This window comes from Podarcis tiliguerta (assembly GCF_965153285.1).
Source record: "Podarcis tiliguerta genome assembly, chromosome: 6".
In the NCBI taxonomy this organism is placed as follows: Eukaryota; Metazoa; Chordata; class Lepidosauria; order Squamata; family Lacertidae; genus Podarcis; species Podarcis tiliguerta.
The window spans coordinates 8,311,017-8,325,835 of record NC_139539.1 but is presented as its reverse complement, the minus strand read 5'-3'; the positions used below and the strand labels follow the sequence as shown (position 1 = coordinate 8,325,835).

Genomic DNA, 14,819 nt, shown 5'->3' with positions numbered 1-14,819 from the left:
CTCCAGCTAAATTTCTGAACATCTGAAATAAGGATGGAGCTATGTAGAAGCATTGAGTGGCTTCACGGTTTTTCCCACATTGTGATTTTTGCATAGCACCCATCCCATGATGCACAATATATTGCCAGGTCAAAAATTAACACAATATGGACTTCAAACTGCCTTTGGATTATATATCAATATATAGCCCAGGTCTAATTCAGATCCCACCATCCATGGATCTTGGCCACACTGGGATGGAGCCAGGGCCGGATTCAGGTTTGATGAGGCCCTAAGCTACTGAAGGTAATGGGCCTTTGTCAACAACAAATTGTCACTGCTTTTTTGCGTTGAATATATGGTATATGGTAATTTATGGACCTAATAAGTATCTAAAGCCATTTGCACATAACAAAATATGTATTTTATCAAAGTAATTGTTGAACTGAAATACAATTAAGAAGAAATATATTAATTGTGAAATACAATTAAGAAGAAGTATACTAATACTGAAATAATTATTAAGCTCTAACTTAAAATGTTAGAATCTATATTCTTGCTATAAAATGAAATAATAATAGGTGTAAATATATGATGCAAACTACTAATAATTTTAAATAGCAGAATGTGGGCACCCTATATATAGAAATGAGCAAACCAATGATATTTTAGGGAACAGGCTAGCAGGCGGGGCCCATTACTTACATCATAGGAGCCTACACAACACAAAACTGTTGCTGTATGTAGGTTTTATTTTATTTGTTTTTTATCTTGTATTTTAGAAATGTATATCCAGTTTTTCCCCCTTTACATTTTTTGGGGCCCCCAAGAGAGTGAGGCCCTAAGCTATAGCTTGTTTAGCTTATACAGTGGTATCTCGGGTTAAGAACTTAATTCGTTCTGGAGGTCTGTTCTTAACCTGAAACTGTTCTTAACCTGAGGCACCACTTTAGCTAATAGGGCCTCCTGCTGCCACCACTGCTGTGCAATTTCTGTTCTCATCCTGAAGCAAAGTTCTTAACCCGATGTACTATTTCTGGGTTAGCGGAGTCTGTAACCTGAAGCGTCTGTAACCTGAGGTACCACTGTATGTAAATCCGGCACTGGGAGGAGTGAGTTTGACATCTAGGACCTACATGCTCCCTATTCATGCTCTACAGCAAAGGTTGGTGTGCCAGACATCACAGCACCTCTGTAGGTTCTTCCAGAGAAGAAGAAGAAGAGTTTGGATTTGATACCTCGCTTTATCACTACCCTAAGGTGTCTCAAGGGACGCGGGTGGCGCTGTGGCTTAAACCACAGAGCCTAGGGCTTGCCGATCGGAAGGTTGGCGGTTTGAATCCCCGCGACAGGGTGAGCTCCCATTTCTCGGTCCCTGCTCCTGCCAACCTAGCAGTTCGAAAGCACGTCAAAGTGCAAGTAGATAAATAGGTACTGCTCCAACGGGAAGGTAAATGGCATTTCTGTGCGCTGCTCTGGTTCGCCAGAAGTGGCTTAGTCATGCTGGCCACATGACCTGGAAGCTGTACGCCGGCTCCCTCGGCCAATAAAGCGAGATGAGCGCTGCAATCCCAGAGTCGTCCGCAACTGGACCTAATGGTCAGGGGTCCCTTTACCTTTAAGGAGTCTCAAAGGGGCTAACAATCTCCTTTTCCCTTCCTCCCCCACAACAAACACTCTGTGAGGTAAGTGGGGCTGAGAGACTTCAGAGAAGTGTGACTGGCCCAAGGTCACCCAGCAGCTGCATGTGGAGGAGCGGGGAAGCGAACCCAGTTCACCAGATTATGAGTCCACCACTCTTAACCACTACACCACACTGGCTCTCAGTGGATAGCTTTTGGGTTGCTACTCTTCCTGCGAAGGTTAACTACACACGGAGTTGCAGGTTCTTTTCATTCTCGTATTTTAATGAAGAGCACACCTATGCACCCCCTTTCTCAACCCGCCCTCTCGCCACAGTTTCTCACTTTCATTGCGACACTTCTGCAATGACCGACATCGTTCTGCTCGTTGACGGATCCTGGAGCATCGGGAGAAACAACTTCGGGCTCATCCGAGGATTCCTGGCTGGTTTGGTTGCACCTTTCAACATCGCTCAGGACAAGATAAGAGTGGGTGAGCAGCCGCCGTGTGTTTTCATAGTGGAACAGTTAGGGGCAGAGGGGCCAGCTTGCGAGGGCGATGGGGGCCGTCATGCTTGTGAGCATCTCATCTCCCTTCCTGTGCCGGGCAGAAGCTTCCTGGGCCTTGGGAAGGAGGCATCAAGGAAACATTTAGGGTTCTCCCCTAGTTCCCCTAGTCCACTGACCGCACACCACTGGTGAGGAGCTTTTACTCTGCCAAGTATCCCAGTTCAGAGACAATGCAAAACATTGCATCCTTTTTCTATGGGAATCAGGGCTACCTGTTGGTTAGCTGACCCAAAGCCTTCTTTGTCTTTCTCGTTTCCAAAAAAATAATAATTAAAAAAATGTTATTGCAGAAAATATGGCCATATTCAAATACAGAACATAGCCACAAAATTACAAGTTAGATAAAGTATTGCTAATACAAACCATAGGAGGGAAACCTGCCCATTTCAATGTCTCATTTTTCCAGCTTTAGATTCACTTCCTACATTTTTGTATCTGTTTGCTTTTTAAAGTTTTACCGTATTTTTCGCACCATAGGGCGCACTGGACCATCGGGCGCACCGAGTTTTTAGGGGGGAAAATCAAGAAAAAAATTCTTTTTTCCCCCCAGCCCCAAAGAGCAGCGTACAGGCTGCACACAACCTCTCCCTGCCGGAGGGGTTGCGCGCTGCTATGGCACAAGCCAAGGCAGCGAGCAGGATGGATCCCGCTCGCTGTTTTGGCTTCCCCTTTAGCCCCGCGCAACCTCTCCTTGCCGGGAGATGCTGCGCAGGGCTAAAGAAGCCATAGCCCCGTGCAGCCTCTCCCTGCCGGAGGGGTTGCGCGCAGCTATGGAGCAAGCCAAGGCAGCGAGCGGGATAGATCCCGCTCGCTGTTTTGGCTTCCCCTTTAGCCCCGTGCAGCCTCTCCTTGCTGGGAGATGCTGCGCAGGGCTTCTCCTGGCTTTCCTGGGAGGTGGTTGGATTCCCTCACCTCTCCCAAAAGCCCGCAGAAGCTGCCAACCCCTTTAAAGAGATCACGGCTTCTCCTGGCTTTTCTGGGAGGTGGGGGAATTCCTTTAGGAGGGAAAAAGTGCGTCCTATGGTGCGAAAAATACGATAATTCTCAGTGCATATTCCTTTTGGCACATATGTTTTGGCAAGCAACTCTCCCAATATAATGTATTTTTGTATGCTATTTTCACTAATAAATGTGTTTTTGTACACATTTTTTTTGTGGGGGAGGCTTGGAAAACTCTATCACAAAATTTTGAGAGGTGCAAATTTTGAAGGATGGAATTTTGGTTCACTGAAGTTCAATTTAGATAGGTTCACACTGAAATGCAAAACTGAACCAAATTCCTTCCTCGTTCCAAAGTCACAGGGTGTTAAAAATACATAGAAATATCAAAGGGAAGGGAAAAGGACAAAAAATGAAGGCCTACAGACTTAATTTGTAGTGCAATCTGATGCATGTCAACTTAAAGTAAGACCCATTGAGCTCAACAGGGCTTTTGAGAAGACATTTGCGGATGCACTGATACAAAACAACTAGCATCTGAAATATAAAATTGAACAGCAACTTCTAGATACAGATAGCTTGTTATAATGTCTTATTGAAAATGAACTTGCAAACAGCTACTCTAGCTGATTTTAATATTAAAAAAATGTTTTAAATAGTTGATTCTATCTGTTTTTACCAATAATTTTATTGTTTTATTATTTTTGTAAACCACGTTGAGGGTTTTTGTCTGTTTTTTTAAAAAAACAATTAGGGAGTATACAAAATTTTATGAAATAAATGAATAAAATAATAGTGTTCTGTGCAAAAATATAATTAACTGAGAGCCTAGCCTGCTCATCAAACTACAGTTACTAGAATTCTATGAATGCAGACATGGCATTTGTTCATATAGCAGTTTTGGACCCAACAAAAAATAGAGATGGCGACACTTCAGTCTATACTAGGCTTTATACCTGAGAAACTTCACATACTTTTGCTTGTTCCTCTCTGTAATACCTCTAAGATAGGGGTCCATGTTGTTCCTGTCTTGCAAATGATGAGCAAGAAGCCACAGACTGTGGCCTCTCAAGGCCAGCTGGAGAAACCACAACAATTTCCCATCTTTTATAAGCAAAGCCAGAATCCTGTCTCCACTGCGCCCCCTGCAGGCTTGTTCTCTGACCACTTCCTGTTGCCTTCCTTGTCCCCTTCCAGCTTTATCCCAGTACAGCAGTGACCCGCGTACAGAATGGGACCTGAATACATACTCCACCCGGGATGAGGTGTTAGAGGCCCTGAGGAGCTTGCAGTATAAAGGAGGCAACACATTCACAGGTAAAGCCCACTGCCTCTCTGGGTCAGGTGGAGCGGCCGGTTAGGCATCACCAGAAAAAGAAAAGAGGATTTGCATCACACCCTCCCCACCCTAAAAAAGGATTTGCATAATATTTGCATATTGCAATTTGTGTGTATTGACACAGATTTGGAAATAATTCACTGGGGAACATTTCCCCTCCCCCCCATGAGATTTTTCAACTGTTCTTATATGTTCTTTCAATGCTGATTTCAAATGTTTACACATTTTTGTCTACTTGAAGAAGCCGTGGTCCGATCTGAAAAATACAAATATTTAGGTTACAAAACTATAAAAATAAAGAAAAATTAAGTTTGCAAAACAATAATTACCATCTGGTTGTTGTTGTTGTTTAGTCGTTCAGTCGTGTCCGACTCTTTATGACCCCATGGACCAGAGCACGCCAGGCACTCCTGTCTCCCACTGCCACCCGCAGTTTGGTCAGATTCATGTTTGTAGCTTTGAGAACACTGTCTAACCATCTTGTCCTCTGTCATCCCCTTCTCCTTGTGCCCTCCATCTTTCCCAACATCAGGGTCTTTTCCAGTGAGTCTTCTCTTCTCAGGAGGTGGCCAAAGTATTGGAGTCTCAGCTTCACGATCTGTCCTTCCAGTGAACACTCAGGGCTGATTTCCTTAAGAATGGATGCGTTTGATCTTCTTGCAGTCCATGGGACTCTCAAGAGTCTCCTCCAGCACCATAATTCAAAAGCGTCAATTCTTCGGCGATCAGCCTTCTTTATGGTCCAGCTCTCACTTCCATACATCACTACTGGGAAAACCATAGCTTTTACTATACGGACCTTTGTTGGCAAGGTGATGTCTCTACTTTTAAAAATGCTGTCTAGGTTTGTCATTGCTTTCCTCCCATCTGGTTAGGGTAGATCAACGTGTCAGTGTCCACTTATTCCCAGTGTAAATATTACATATTGGCAAAAGTCAGAAATTGAAAGACAGCTGTAGCGTGTACACGAAAATCGATTTCAGATTTGAAATCAGCATTGAAAGAACATATAGGAACAGTTGAAAAATCTCATGCAACAGGAAATGAAAAAAAAAAATTGTTCCCCAGTATACTGTGTATCCCAAGGGAACACAATTTTTGCATATCTCCCACTATACATAGATATACGTGTCATTTTCAATGCTATACATGTCATGTTCAATGCTATATAAGTCAATTACATTTATACTCATATTGTACTACTTTGGCTACGTGTTTAATAAAATATTGAATTCTTGCATTGTGAAAAACAAAGATGATGGTGAAAAGTGAAAAACATGATTTGCAAAAAACCTAGAGCTTACAGAACAAAACCAACTTCAGATATGAAATCAGCATGTCGAAATTAGGTTTGAACAACTGCAGGTGTCAATGCAACAAAAATTTTGTGTTATTGTAACATAAACAGAAATACAATACATTGCACCACAGTGGGCAAAATGTCATCCACAGCTCCATGATATATATATTTTTTAAAATAATATTTTATTAAGATTTTCCATAATTTCACAAAAAGAAAAAAGAAAAATACAAAAAAATAGTAAAGAAAAACAATAAAAAACAATTCAATTTTTCATAACATATCTTGCATTTGCTTGTTTCCCGGACCTCCCCACACCTCCCCTCTTTGTATTCCAATTCAATTTATTTATTCAGCAAATCCTTTCCCTCTTTACTTTATCCTTATCTTGATCTTAATATGTTATACCTTTGAATTTTCACCTGTTAACATTCCGTTTTTACATATTCCTTCATACCGTTGTTACTAAAAACCCCTTAACCTCAATCCAACATCATTCTAACATTCATTAATTTTATAATATTTCTGTAAATAGTCTTTAAATTTCTTCCAATCTTCCTCCACAGCTCCATGATAAGGGAGAAATTGAGTATTGCTCAGTACGGCACTTCCAATTCTTGCTTGCCTCCTCTAAGCTTTTGTTTAACCATGTCAGTCCCCCCAACCCAAGCCTTCTGCCTTTCATCTTTCGTCTTTCCAAGGATTGGCGCTGACGCATGTCCTGGAACAGAACCTGAGGCCCGAAGCTGGGGCGCGGCCAGACGCCCCCAAGCTGATCGTTCTCTTGACTGATGGCAAATCTCAGGATGATGCCAGTCCGTCCGCCCAGACCTTGAAGGATATGGGAATAGAGATATTTGCTGTTGGTGAGTTCATGTCTCCGTCTCCGTGGGCTTCTGATTTGTTTTATGCCAAGTGTTGCTGCTGACCTTTAAAGCCCTAAACAGCCTCAGCCCAGTAGAATTGAAGGAGCGTAGACTGGTGACTGGGAGTGACCGCCGAGACCACATAACACTGGTACTGGAAGACCTACATTGGCTCCCAGTACATTTCCAAGCACAATTCAAAGTGTTGGTACTGACCTTTAAAGCCCTAAATGGCCTCGGCCCAGTGTACCTGAAGGAGCGTCTCCACCCCCATCGCTCAGCCCGGACACTGAGGTCCAGCTCCAAGGGCCTTCTGGTGGTTCCCTCCCTGTGATATGTGAGGTTACAGGGGACCAGGCAGAGGGCCTTGTTGATAGTGGCACCCGTCCTGTGGAACGCCCTCCCATCAGATGTCAAGGAAATAAATAACTATCTGACTTTTAGAAGACATCTGAAGAAGGCAGCCCTGTTTAGGGAAGTTTTTGCATGTTTGATATTTTATCGTGTTTTTAATATTCTGTTGGGAGCTGCCCAGAGTTGCTGGGGATACCCAGCCAGATGGGTGGGGCATAATAATAATAATAATAATAATAATAGTTATTATTTGCAATTTAAAAAATGAACGAGTGTTTTGATGGCATGGGAAATGTCAAGAACCAGAGACTTTTTCATTCTTCCTGAATGCTTTAGAATTCTAGTACCAAAAAGACTCTTCGTCAGACCCTCTGTTGCCATCTAATACTGACAGCCCCTTAGTATCAACCCGAAGTCCAGAAGGCCTGGTGATGATTTGCAATGCCTGCTCACCATTAGCCATTACATTACAGGGCCCTGTGCATGGAAGCGAAACACACACAAGGGGGGAGCCCGCTGCAATACAGCTTCCTGCCCACCAGCTGTGGAGCTGGGTAGCGCGGCGGCAGTGAGAGCTTCCATTTTGGAGGCGCCATTCTGGAGCCCTTAGAGCAGGCATCCCCAAACGCAGCCCTCCAGATGTTCTGGGATTACAATTCCCATCATCCACTGGTCCTGTTAGCTAGGGATGATGGGAGTTCTAGTCCCAAAACATCTGGAGGGCCGAGTTTGGGGATGCCTGCCTTAGAGTATTCTTTTCTAGACTTTTCCCATCCTCTTTGGGCTCTGGGGAGGGTCTCCCAGTGGCGTAGCGTGGGTTGTCAGCACCCGGGGCAAGGCAAGTAATTTGCTCCCCCTAACCCCTGGATTTTAGCACTGCGAGTGCGGCCGGCCCTCCCTGCATCCCCCACTCTACGCCACTGGGGTCTCCCCATGAACCACGAGGACTTTTGAGCTCTTTTCTACCATTTCAGGTTAGAAAAAATGAATTATTTATTTCCTGGCTCTGCACATATACAGTTATGTGTGAGTCAGTTCTGCGTAAGTGGGGAGAATGCCTGATTACATTTTTGGGTGTTCCAGGCACTTTTCATACAGTGTATTCTTATACTCACCATGGCCCTGTAAATATTATGAGTCACATAGTGTAGGCCAGGGTTTCCCAAACTCAGGTCTCCAGCTCCTTCCATCATCCCTGATCACTGGTCCTGCTAGCTAGTGTGATGGCCGGGGATTCAGACTCGGAGGCTGAACCTGAGGGATCCCAGCCTGCACAGGATTCCCCGCCTCCAGAACCAGCTGAGCCAGGGCTGGGGCATGAGCCTGAAGGGTCCTCACCTGTGCTGGATCCTCAGGAGCAGGCTCCAGCCGAGTCTGCTCTGGCTCCTGAGGTGATGGAGGACCCATTGCCTGCAGGTGCTCCACTCTCAGCCCCGTCAAAGGAAGCTGAGGTTTCCTCTGGGTCCGGTAACCCTCCAGCCTCTCCTGAGCTGCAGAGGCTCAGGGCAGAGATGCGGAGGGAACTAAGTTCCCGCAGGAGGAGTTCTCGCCTCCAGGCCAGGAGAGGTGTGTCACCTGTGGACTGGGGCCGCCCTATGCCTCGGGGCAGATAAAAGCCAGCCCGCCCAGTCCCAGGTTGCGGGAGCAATGTTGTTGGTAGCCAGTTCTGGCCTGTACCCTGTCCTGCCGGATCTCCTGACCTCACCCGACTCCCTGCCTTGGACCCAGCTTCAGGTTTGATGGACGGCCTCAATACTGCTCCCTTGACCTCAGACTGGACTCGCACCTCACCTCATGGAAACCCATGGGACCAGCACAGCTAGGGATGATGGAAGTTGTAGTCCAGCAACAGTTTAGATGGAGGGAAGGCTCAGAGAGAGTATTGTGCCAAAGGTCGGCTAGGTGAGTTTGTGGCAGAGAAACCATTTGATGCGGGATGTCTCAATTCATGACTCTTACTGCTCAGCTGTCAAGTCATTTGTCCACCTGGTACCTACTTCATTTGTACATGGGACTCAGAGGTTTACTTCGATTTCCTAGGGGTGAAAAATGCAGATGAGGCAGAGTTGCGGCATGTGGCCTCTGAACCTTTGGAACTGACGGTGTACAATGTCCTGGATTTCCCTCTGCTCAGCTCTCTGGCCGGCCGGCTCACCCGGGTCTTGTGTTCCCGGATCAAGGAGATGAATAAAGAAGAGAACACAGGTGATGTGAACACCACTTCCTTGTTGGGTTTCACGTCTTCTAAGGGAGACTCCACACCGTCAGTGTTTTGTGGGACAGATTCAAGCACATATCTGGAAATCTAAGGTAAAGGGGACCCCTGACCATTAGGTCCAGTCGTGACCGACTCTGGGGTTGCAGCACTCATCTTGCTTTATTGGCCGAGGGAGCCGGCGTACAGCTTCCAGGTCATGTGGCCAGCATGACTAAGCCACTTCTGGCGAACCAGAGCAGCACACAGAAATGCCGTTTATCTTCCTGCAGGGGCGGTACCTATTTATCTACTTGCGCTTTGACGTGCTTTCGAACTGCTAGGTTGGCAGGAGCAGGGACCGAGCAACGGGAGCTCACCCCGTCACGGGGATTCGAACCGCCGACCTTTTGATCGGCAAGCCCTAGGCTCTGTGGAAATCTAGTTTTGTGCAATTAAAACAGATTCACGGGCCCTGTCACCCTAGCACAGCAACTCCACTTTAAGAAGGAAGCAGACTTTTTAAAGGAAATTTAAATTAGACAGGGATATGCATTGAAAAGTGTGGGGGTGGACACAGGGCTAACAGAAAGACATGTAAACGCCTTGCAAGCAAACAAGGGTGAATGCAGGATGAATGTTCATTCACCCTTCAAACAAATCAGAACAAATGCTCAATATTGACTGGTTGGCTGATTGAGTGCTTAGATTTCTGGCTTGCCCTTTAGCATAAGGTCCTAGGGTGGGTTGCAACAGTAAAATATACCATTATAAAATAAATGAAGACCAGTTATAATCTAATTTGGTGGGAACAAATTGGGATGAATGCTTAATTGTCTGGAGAAACCCTTAGACAATTCTTTCTTACAATACTTTCTCTGCTTGAAGTTCCTGCATGAGAGTCTACCACCCTTCTAGGCCATTGGCTCCATTGCGTGGCGGGTTCCTGCCTCCCCCCGGTGGAAATAAAGACACATGACACAATTATTTAGGTCAATGGGCTAAAAATGGCCACAACTTTATTGGTTACAGGTAATGAGCGGTATTGGCTCAGGCATTGGTCCTAACGACTATCCGGCTTCAGCCTGTCTGCTTGAAGTCCAGGAAGGGTTAACCACTAGTAGGGGGAGTCCTGCTGATGCACATCAACTAGGAGCTCCCCCAGGGTCACCGCTCGGGGGTGTGCCTTAGGTCCTCACCTCCATAGGCTTTGGACAGGGCCATGCCCCCCGGAATCCTTTATTGGACTACCCTTCATTATGTGGGGCAGGTGATGGAGCTACCTCCCCTCTTCGATCTACAGAGCAATACCAATGCCTATCCGCCAATACCAAGAAAGTTGTTACAATTTGTTACCAGGTAGGCGAAAACCAAGTGGCTGGTGCCAATTTGCCAGGTGGAAAAAATTCCTACCAGGCCCCTCAATGGCGACCAACCGAGGTCCATAGCAAGGTTCAGAAGGAAACTTTGAAGTGCGGGCGGGTGGGAAAGTGGAGCAGCTAAAGCGGTCAAAAGAGGGAGATCCCCGGCTGCGCCAATTGGCTGCCCAGGGGATGACACGGCCAGGGATTCCCTCAATCGTGCGGAGGCTGAGAGCCAGCCCCTGTGCACGTGGAGCCCGCAACCCCACCCTCTCTCCAGCTCGGAAGTGGCTTTGTCAAACTGCTTTCACCGTTTGGAAGTTCCTTCTAATTTTCAACCAGAACCTACCCTCTTGTAACTTCAAATCAAGTCCTGTGCTCTGGGACAGCAAATAATATTTGACCTGGTCTATGTGGCGACTCCTTCAGGTATGTGAAGAGTGTTGCCATGTCTTCTTCTGTCCTCCAGGAGAAACATGAATCTATCTTACAACTCCAATCTGCACAACCATGATGGAAACCTGTAGCTTTCCAGATGTTGCTGGACTCCATCTCCCATCAGCCCCATCCAGCAAGGGTCAAGGATGATGTGATTTGTAGTCCACCAACATCTGGAGGCCAAAGGTTCTCTTCCATCGCAATATAAGGTCCCCCTTTTAATCTCAGAACAGTCTCCTGAGTTACATTAGGTTGAGAGGTATTTACTGGCCCACAGTTTTGGCCAACAACTTTCATGCCCATGTGAGGACTTCAGATCAGATCTCTCTACTCCAAATCCAGAGCTCTTTCTGCTACGTCACATAATAAGAAATGGTTGCCAAATTTGCAGGTGATGACCCTCTCAAAGCTATTCTCGTGAATACTGGAGCCCACCTGAGCCCAACCAATCTTGCTATAAAGGAGGTAACATCCAGAAGTATACGCCTCATCTGGAACCCCCCTGTGATACCACCTAAAAAATATAGGGTGGTCTATTACCCCTCTAGGGGTGGGATTCCCAAAGAGGTAAGTGGTCCTGTCTTTGCTATCTCAAATGTAGCTGGATCAACCAGGTGGGCACTAGCAATGGCACATACCTAACAGTCCAAATCATAGAAGAACTCCTGAGTCTGTACTGCTTGCAGTATGAGTTGCTAGGAATGGGGAAATATGTCAGTTTTCTTTGTTTTCGGTTTCTCATCTTTCCAATCTTACGTCCAGTCCTCCACATTTCCACATCAGTTAGTGATTTCAGGGTGTGTGGAATCCTGGTGAAAATTTGTGTGCATGAATTTCATTTTTGTGTGAATTTCTTCTGATGTGCCCATTTTTATGTGGAAATTTTTGCCAGATGTGCACATTTCCCCAATGCAATTTCTGCAAATATAATGCATTTTTGTACACATTACTGAACTGGAGAATTGTACTACAAAATTCAGGGTCACACAAATTTCTGAGAATTGCAGCGTTTTTGTGCTCATATTGCTCTGTAAAATGTGAACTTGGTAAGCTGGCCTTTAAATGTGAACAAATAAATAACAATTATTATTATTATTCCCCTCCATCCTTATGAGCTGCTGAGGTCCTGCCAAACTAGGCTCTGGCAATATCAGTAGTGGGGACCACCCTATGATCCATTTGTGTATGCTATTTTCACTCACGTGCATATTTAGGCACATTCCCCTCTAACATATGCATTTTTGTAAACACTGGTTGGAAAAGTGCGTCACAAAATTCAGAGGCGCGTGAATTTCAGAGGGCAGTTGCACTTCGGTTTATGTATTGATTTGAAATGTACTAATTAGGTAGTTTCTCACTGAAATTCAAACAAAATCAGATTTTGTTTGAAAATAAATTTATTTATAAATTTATTTATTTATTTATAAATTTATTTATTTGGTTTTTCAGATAATTTTTTTGCATATATTCAACATATAACATAGAAACAAGATTCCAAAGAATCTCCTGTACTTACCTCCTCCCCTTTGTGGGTCCTATAGTTAATCATTTCCTCCTGCATCTTTTATAATAATCCAAATCTTTTGCCTCTCCGTTGTGTCCAAAATTCACCATTAAACTACAAGTGTTATTCCAATCCTACTAACGATTTTGACTGTTTACAGTGGTTTTTAAGATAAATTTCCCCCATTCCTTATTAAAATTTTGGTCTTCCTGATTCTTCCGGTCATTTTTGCCATTTCGGCAATATCTAGGCAACACAAAGTCTCTGAAAATCTTTAAATGAAGCGAAGTACTGCAGTGACTGCATTATTACATGAGCACTGTTCCACAGCATTTCCATTTACACACATTTATTCGAAATAAGATGGGTTTATGAAGCAATTCTATATCATAAATCATAGAATCATAGAGTTGGAAGAGACCACAAGGGCCATTGAGTCCAACCCCCTGCCAAGCAGGAAACACCATCAGAGCACTCCTGACATATGGTTGTCAAGCCTCTGCTTAAAGACCTCCAAAGAAGGAGACTCCACCACACTCCTTGGCAGCAAATTCCACTGTCGAACAGCTCTTACTGTCAGGAAGTTCTTCCTAATGTTTAGGTGGAATCTTCTTTCTGGTAGTTTGGATCCATTGCTCCGTGTCCGCTTCTCTGGAGCACCACGCTGACAAAGAATTCTACAAAACAGTAGTCAATATCTGGAATCACTGTTTAGCGTTGGACATTATATTTGCTGAATACACAAAGCTTCACAGCTTGTCTTTCATTGTACAAAGTCTGGTACCTCGCTTCATTTAAAGATTTTCAGAGACTTTGAGACTAAAGATTTCATTTTGTACTTATTATGGTTTGAAGGTATTCTATAAAGGTTGTCTATTGTGTATGTACATGGTCATTGTGTTGCCTAGATATTGCTGATGTTCTCTTTGCAACATAGGGGTTTGTTTAATTTTTGCCATTTCGGCAAAATCCATCGACTTGATCTGTCATTCTCCTCTGGTAAGGACCTCATCTTCTTTGAAACAAAATCAGATTCCTTCCTCATCCCTCATCCCTCAGTGCAACTTCTCGGTATATTTTTAGGTTGTTTTAGATGGGGCAGCCTCAGCCGTGCAGCTCCTCAACTTGACATCCCACACAGAATATCTGGTTTCAGTGTTTCCTATTTATGAGAACGCAGTTGGAGATGGACTCAGAGGCATCACCTCAACATGTAAGCCAGGAATTGATTGACTGGTCTTTGGTTAAATGTGTCCTTGGTGCTAGTTTGATAGCCATGCCCCTTATACTAAGGTGACCAGATTTTTTCCAATGAATCCGGGGGCACTTTTCAACCTCAGTGGATCTCATCAGGAGACTGATTTGTAAATCTGGGGACTGTCCCCAGGAAATGGGGACATCTGGTAACCTTACCTTATACCAGCCAGAAGGTCTTGCTCTGAGATCATGGCTCAGATGATCTTTCTCCTATCTTTGAACCAGACATTCATGGCTAATAAAAGACCTCTATCTGAGAATATTTAATTAAAAAATTGCTTAATATTCTTAGCCTTGAAATATTTTAAGCCTGTTATTTGCTCAAAGGTTAATAGATATTTAATCTGCATAATTTGTAGACTGTGCAGATACGTGTGTTTATTTTCAGAGCAAAGTAGCATGTCGTTTTTGCCTGGCAAATGTTCACATTTGGCAGCTGCTTTGGGTGAGGAAATGTACCTGCCTTTGATAATTTCTCTGCTTTGCCCCCATAGTGCCTCTCTCTGCCCCTGGGTCCCTCAGAGCTTCTGAAATCAGCCACAACAGCATACGACTGAGCTGGGAGCCAGCAGATGGAGCTAGCCAGTATCTGGTTCTTTGCTCTTCAGCACCCAATGGAGCAGAAGATGGTACCAAAGAGGTAAAGGATATTGGTTTCAACTGTAATCACAATGGTGGGCTTGGTGTTTTTTTTGAGGAGGAGGCATTTAAATGCTCAGAGATAAGAAGCATCCCCTATACAAAGCAAAGTGAGATTTTGATGTAGGGATCACCCCTGAGTCAAGAGGTGAGTTTTACTCAGGCTCCTGAATGCGAGTGCTGTTAGTGCCTGCCTAATACAGTGGTACCTTGGGTTACATATGCTTCAGGTTACAGACTCCGCTAACCCAGAAATATTACCTCAGGTTAAGGACTTTGCTTCAGGATGAGAACAGAAATCGTGCTCCGGCGTTGCGGCAGCAGCAGGAAGGCCCCATTAGCTAAAGTGGTGCTTCGGGTTAAGAACAGTTTCAGGTTAAGAACGGACCTCCGGAACGAATTAAGTACTTAACCCGAGGTACCACTGTAGTAGTAGTAGTAGTAGTAATAATAATAA

At 44.6% G+C, this 14,819-nt stretch overlaps 2 protein-coding genes across 4 annotated transcripts in view; one reads left to right on the top strand and one right to left on the bottom strand.

Annotated features, from left to right (window-relative positions):
* Positions 1-14,819, bottom strand: part of PTK6 (protein tyrosine kinase 6) — a 736,207-nt gene that overhangs the window by 47,690 nt on the left and 673,698 nt on the right. The gene's annotated exons all lie outside the window — the stretch shown is intronic.
* The window catches only part of COL20A1 (collagen type XX alpha 1 chain), a 131,344-nt gene that overhangs the window by 24,770 nt on the left and 91,755 nt on the right, over positions 1-14,819 (top strand). For both annotated transcript variants that reach the window (XM_083447254.1, XM_083447253.1), the window contains exons 7-13: positions 1,939-2,094; positions 4,308-4,427; positions 6,451-6,615; positions 9,010-9,174; positions 11,354-11,529; positions 13,550-13,679; positions 14,218-14,363. In XM_083447254.1, the coding sequence (XP_083303380.1) occupies positions 1,939-2,094; positions 4,308-4,427; positions 6,451-6,615; positions 9,010-9,174; positions 11,354-11,529; positions 13,550-13,679; positions 14,218-14,363 (1,058 nt within the window). The remainder of the gene's footprint in view (positions 1-1,938; positions 2,095-4,307; positions 4,428-6,450; positions 6,616-9,009; positions 9,175-11,353; positions 11,530-13,549; positions 13,680-14,217; positions 14,364-14,819) is intronic.